This window comes from Podarcis raffonei, chromosome 12 (assembly GCF_027172205.1).
Source record: "Podarcis raffonei isolate rPodRaf1 chromosome 12, rPodRaf1.pri, whole genome shotgun sequence".
NCBI classification, from domain to species: domain Eukaryota; kingdom Metazoa; phylum Chordata; class Lepidosauria; order Squamata; family Lacertidae; genus Podarcis; species Podarcis raffonei.
This window is the reverse complement of record NC_070613.1, coordinates 11,188,682-11,194,681: the sequence shown is the minus strand read 5'-3', so window position 1 is coordinate 11,194,681 and position 6,000 is coordinate 11,188,682. Positions and strand designations below refer to the sequence as shown.

The following is a 6,000-nucleotide window of genomic DNA, read 5'->3' as shown; positions in this document are numbered from 1 at the left end:
TGGCTGCGCCTGTGAGGGCGGAAAACAACAACAACAGCGCGGCGTTTCGAGCGGGCGGCTGTCGCTGCTAACTGGGCTGTTGGCGCGCCTCAGCGGCTGTAGCACGGCGACCACCGTCGCCACCTCAGGGAGGAGGGTGTTGAGCCCGTCAGCCGCGCGACACCCTCCCTCAGAAACTGTCTCCTTCGCCCCTCCCCCCGGTTTCTTCTCTCTCTCTCTCTCTCTCTCTCTCTCTCTCTCTCCTCAAGTAAAACTTCCTGGCTGGCGGCGTCGCGGGCCCGCCTGAGGGGAAAAGGAAAGAAAGGAGCGAGGGAAGGCGGAGGAGAGGAGTCGCCCTGTAATAAGCCAGCGCACACCCTAGAGCGACCCACCTCCCTTCCCCTTCCCCGTACACACAACACACACCCCACCACCACACGGGCGCTTTCCAGTTGTACGTTCCCTTCCCTTCCCTCAGCAGCAGCTGGAGGAGCTGTCAAAACTTCCTCTCAGCTGCCCTCCGCCCGCCCGCCCGCCCAGCGTCGGCCTCCGCCTCCTCCGCTTCCCCCGGGGGCGGGGGAAGGGCACAGGGCCAACGTCCGATGAAGCGGCGGCGGAGGCTGCCTCCTCCTCGGCAGCAGCAGCAGCAGGAGAAGGAGTCGTTCGTTGCCTGCGGCCGCCACCCTTCACGGGGCCTTGTGTGAGGCGAGAGCGGGCGTCGTCGCGTGAGGGAAGAGATTCTCCTCAGCTGAGGCGGCGGGAGAAGCCGGCCTGCCCTGCGCGCGCCGGCGGTTGGTGGCGTCGTCGCCGCGGGTCGCTCTCCCCTCCTGCGCCGACCTCGCCGGCCCTCCCCTCCGCCCCGCGAGGAAAGGGGTCTGGTTGCGTGTGGGCTGAGGCGGGCCCTCCTCCCTTCGCCCTCCCCATGCCGCTACCTGCGCGCTGGTCCGCGGCGGCTGAGGCCAGCAATGCGAGGCGGAGGTAGGAGAGAGGAGGAGGAGGCGGAGAAGCAGAAGCAGCAGCAGGAGAAGAAGACGACGACGACGAAGGGAAACAGCGGCGGCGGCGGCGGGAGCAGGAGGAGCGTCGGGATCGCCGCCCTCCTCCTCCTCCTCCTCCTCACCCCCGTCCCCCAAGCTCCCTCCTCGCCCTCCATGTGCCTCCTCTCCCGTCCTGCTGACTAGGATGTCAACGGAGGAGCAGAGCCCGGCGCCGGCGGCCGAGCAGCCGCCTCCTCCACCGCCGCCGCCGCCGCCACAACTCCCCGAGCCGGGAGCTCCCCCCACGGCGGCGGCGGCGGCCGCCACAGACAAAAGACCTAGGGGCCGGCCTCGCAAAGATGGCGCTTCCCCTTTCCAGAGAGTCAGGAAGAAGTAAGTTCAGTGCGTGAGGGGATGGTGGCGAGAGGGAGAGAGAAAAGGGAGGCAGGGCAGGAGCGCTGTCAGCTCCAGGAAGGGGCTTCCTCCCCCTCCTCCTCTTTCCTGACCCAGTTGTCATGTCGAGAAGGGCCACCTCTGGCCTCTTTTCCTCCTCCATCCTCTCCCCTTTGCACTTTGCCTCCCCTCCCCTTCCTCGCCTGCTTCTGCCTTTCCTTTTGTTTATACTTTTTTCACTCCTCCCTGCCCCAGTGCCATATTGAGAAAGGCCCTGGCTTACCTTCCTCTCCTACTTCCTTCTTTCTTTCTCTCCCCCACCCCCCTGTTTTGTCATCGTCCTGCCATTCCCATTATTTCCCTTACTTTTAACTTCTTTTTGCTGTTCTCCTGCGCCAGGTTTCATGCTTGGAATCGCTCTCCTCTTTTTCTTCTCTCTCTCTCCTTTATTATCCTACTCTTTCTATTTTTAATTTTGTTCTTCCTCTCTTCTTTTGAGATTAGTTTCTCTCACCAGGTCTTTTCTCTTCTAGCTTACTCAACCTATGCTTCTCTTGGCCACACACACACACACACACACACACACACACACACAGCAATATAGTGGGGTTTGTTTTTCCTTTTGTTTTGTTTTTTAAACCTGTTTTTAAAAGTCCGGTTTTGCCATAACAGGATTACTTTTGAAAACAAATTTCTTCTCACTCTCACTGCATATAGGCAGCATGTCTATCAATCTTAGGGTGGTGATTGTGTAATGGGAAGCTCCTCCCTAGGAGCTGTCAAAAGCCACAGCCAGGGGTATGCACAACAACAGGAGAGTGGCTGGGGGAAGATTGTGGTGTTTTGGCTTTGTCTCTTGCTACTGCCATCTTTCTGTTTGTTAGCATCCTGACAGTTAATGTGAAGAAATTAAATTAGTGTCTCGTTTTATGGCTCTGAGTACTTGAGTATTAATGAAAACAAGGAGCATTATGTTGTCCTTTGCTGAATCTGACACTGGAGATGCAGGTAGTTTTGGCTTTCTTTTACATAGAAAGCATCATTCAAAAATTAACATAATTTTGTACTGAGATTTGGGAGTACTTTGATACTAAGCATCTATGCTCTGTGTAATAATTAATATGGACTCAGATAATGTACATGCTATAATTCTGTACTGGTCTTTGAAGCACACAGTTTTTCTGCCTCCAGTTAAATGGAAAAGAAAGGGGGTTATGGGTAGTAGCTAACTTTTAGAATATTACTTTCCACTTCAAAACAAAACAGACACTATGCTTTGCTTTCAACAGTTCAGATACTTGATTTTTTAAAAAAAATCAAAAGGATATGGGAAACCCCACTCATGTGGGCCTTGACTGGATAATGTATAGCTAAAGTTGACACTGCTGTTTTTATTGCATTTGCTTTATGCTGATACCAACTCATTCCTCCTTTTTATTTGATTGCTTAATAAAAGCAATCCTTTAAATTTTCAGGCAAAATTCAGAAATGTGATATTTTCATGTGCAGTTGGAAGAAAAAGATTAAGGAAGTGAGGAGAAACAACTCACCAGTTTTTTCATCCATGGCAATGTATCCAGGAGGCATAGTACCATCAGTTATTGAAGACACCTCTATTACCTATTAGCTATACTTAGTGTAAAAACTAGCATGAAGGCCTTGCCATTAGATGGCTTTCAGAAGTAATAGTGTGCAGCTACAGATATGTATTTGACCTGTTCTTAACGTTTTTTTAACGTTTTTTTTTTAAAAATAAGGGTTTTTTTAAGGTTGTTTTTTTAATTGACTAGGAAGTAAGGTTGTGATGCAAAAGTGATTTCTATATTTTTCCATGGTTGCAAAATAGTCTGCACATACACTGTGTATAGACGGGAACATGGGAAGGTGCTGTACTGGGGAATTCATTTGGCAGGTTTCTGTTTTCGGAGTGCTGCTTTACACTAAAATGTGTATGAAATACACATAAACAAATGGATAACAAGAGAAATCCCTGCTTATTTGTGGCAATTCGTCTGAATTGCCTTGCCTTGGGGGAAATTGTGAGCATGGAGACTTGGCAGTTTTCAAAGAGAAGTTGTACAGTTGTTCCCCAACCTAGTTTACTTTTGTTTATTGTACATCTCACACAGAACATACTATATGGATTCTGCTTGTGGCAGACTGCAACACTGAGGGAAGGAGATGGTGTTTAAAGTATGCAGTATGTGCCGTATTGGTCAAAGCCAGTATCATGGATTGTTTCTGTAATGGTATGTACTGGTAAATACAGCTCATATGGTGGAGCACTGATGGAATGTGTTCCTCTCATTTTATAGACAGGCTTCCTTGCTGTGCACCAGCTGCAGCCACCAGAACGCATAAATGACATGGTCCTTACACAATGGACTTAAAATTAAGTTTAAAATTATGGAACTCCAGTCTTGATATTTATGAATGACAGCAGACTAGTCTGATTCTGACAACAAGCCTAGCAGCCTTTTTTCCAAAAGAGGCTGGTGGAAAAAGCTCCTGGTCACTGCTACCAGTTCCAGATTCAGTGGTTGAAGAGAATCCCCAGGCTATAGTGATGATGGGAGGATAAACACCATCAATAGCTGGTAAGCATATCCCTCCAGGTTACAAGACTGAGGCAATGATGGTTGGCAGGTCTTGACTGGATTCAGCTTCAAAGGCTTTGCCTGCATCCCATTATTGACCAACATGAGATATGAAAAAATAGAGAGAGTGTGTGTGTACATTATGCTTAGGTTATTGATGACACCTCAGCAGTCTCTACTTAGATGTGATTTCGGCCTATCTCCATTATGAATGGGAAGGAGGATTTCTGAAACAACCATTCCAAAACCAGTCCCAGGTGCTACCTGACAAGCTACTCCACAAATCAGGAACTTCTCAAGGAGCTATGCTATGGCGGTATGAATAAATGTTTAAAAAGGAAAAGTATTGGTAGATGCTTGTTCATGCAGCTTGCCGGATCCCCGCCCATGGCTTGTGAAAGCCACATGGGACAAGCAAGCTGCTTTGCTGATCTGTGATCATCAGAGCTTCTAACAGGGACCACACAACAGACCAAAATCCACTATCTTTGGAACCAAGTTTAAACTTTATTACTGATTTGTAGAAAGTTATTGCCTAGTTTCCAACCTCTTTCTTTTTAAGAACAAATAATTAGGCCAATTTATAAAGCTATTTTGTTTCTTTACCCATTCCAGTATGCTTTCCAACCTGCTTTGAGAAAATGCTTGTGATCCTTGCCCAAATTTTATAGAGGAAATTATATTCCATGAATCTATTTACATAGCTGTTGTCAGTCATGAGGCACAGGTGATGCAAATGTCAAGTGGGATGTTGGTGTACTTCAGTGTTTTAAAAAAATTGTGATACAGTTGCCTATGTGTTGGTAAGCTAATGGTTAGAACACTGCAATGCAGTCAGTGTGGGGCTAACCTTGGGGTTGGTCTGGAAGCTGCAGCTGGTGCAGAACATGATGGCTAGGTTGCTTGTGGGGGCAAACCAGCATGTAACACTCTGCTTATAGAATTTGCACAGGCTGCCAGGCTGCTACCAGGCCAAGTTCAAGGTGTTGGTGCTAATATATAAGGCTGTGTATAGCTCAGGACTAGCTTATTTGAGAGACTGCCTTTTCCTTTATAGACCCAGTAGATCTCTGCAGTATGCAGGAAAGTTTTTCCTGCAAGTTACAAAGATCTCAGAAGTCTGCTCTGCAGTAACTAAGCAGAGCTTTCAGTGTGGATGCCCCTGTTTTGCATTCTTGTTGAGATATGGCAGGTGTCCACTATCTGCACTTTCCATAAACAATTGAATACTTTTTTGTTCAGACAGGCTTTCCCAGCTGGATAATTTGGTCTTTGCTTGTGACTGCCTATTTTGTGTTTTTTATGTTTTTGTAATACATTGCCTTGAGACGATTGTATCAAAGGCAATTTCTAAATTGATGGTTATGGTAATATGCTCTCAGTAGAATTAGGGTAGTTTTAGTTTCAATTGTAATAAAACATTTTTTTAAATAAAAAAAGTCATAGACTTAACATCATCATATTTTTGAATGAGGGCTCTCAAAGTGAAGCTAACCAGCAAAGCTGAAATGTTAGTGTTATACCTGTTTATTTTGGCTGTGTGACAAAAATGCAGAATAAGTAACATAACCATTTTAATGATGTTTCTCTTACCAAAGTTTTAATATTACTATACTGAAATGAATTCAGAAAAGTGATCCTTGCAAGCATGTTCTGGGTACTTCTGCAATTCCTACAAGACTTCATATTAATATTTTATAGTAACCCATATAAGCAATAATTATGATTATTAATTCAAAGTGTCATAGGTCACATGAAGGCAAGAAAATTTAAAATACTTAAGTAGGGTAGCATGTTGTTTGGTGCTTAAAAAGTAACGGCAGATAGATCTTCTTACTATAAATGCTGCATCATATTTGCATCATATTCAAGTTCCAGAAGGTGCAGGAAAAACTCACTGTAAGGACATTTCCCTTTCAAAACAGATTACTACATAAAGTATCATTTTCCTTTTTCTAGTGGGATTATGCTTAATTCAGATGTCTAGCATGTCAATAAGATTGCTTTGTGTGTTCTGTTATAGAGAGTAGCCAGTCATAGTGGTAATATAAACA

General features: G+C 46.0%; 1 protein-coding gene across 8 annotated transcripts in view; it reads left to right on the top strand.

Annotated features, from left to right (window-relative positions):
* Positions 1-462: 462 nt before the first annotated feature.
* KMT2C (lysine methyltransferase 2C) overlaps positions 463-6,000 on the top strand; it is a 144,541-nt gene continuing 139,003 nt past the window's right edge. For 7 of the 8 annotated variants that reach the window (XM_053410550.1, XM_053410544.1, XM_053410549.1 and 4 more), the window contains exon 1: positions 464-1,349. In XM_053410550.1, the coding sequence (XP_053266525.1) occupies positions 1,162-1,349 (188 nt within the window). In that variant the 5' untranslated portion in view covers positions 464-1,161. Of the gene's footprint in view, positions 1,350-6,000 lie in introns of all 8 variants that reach the window. The other variant, XM_053410551.1, reaches the window with a different exon arrangement.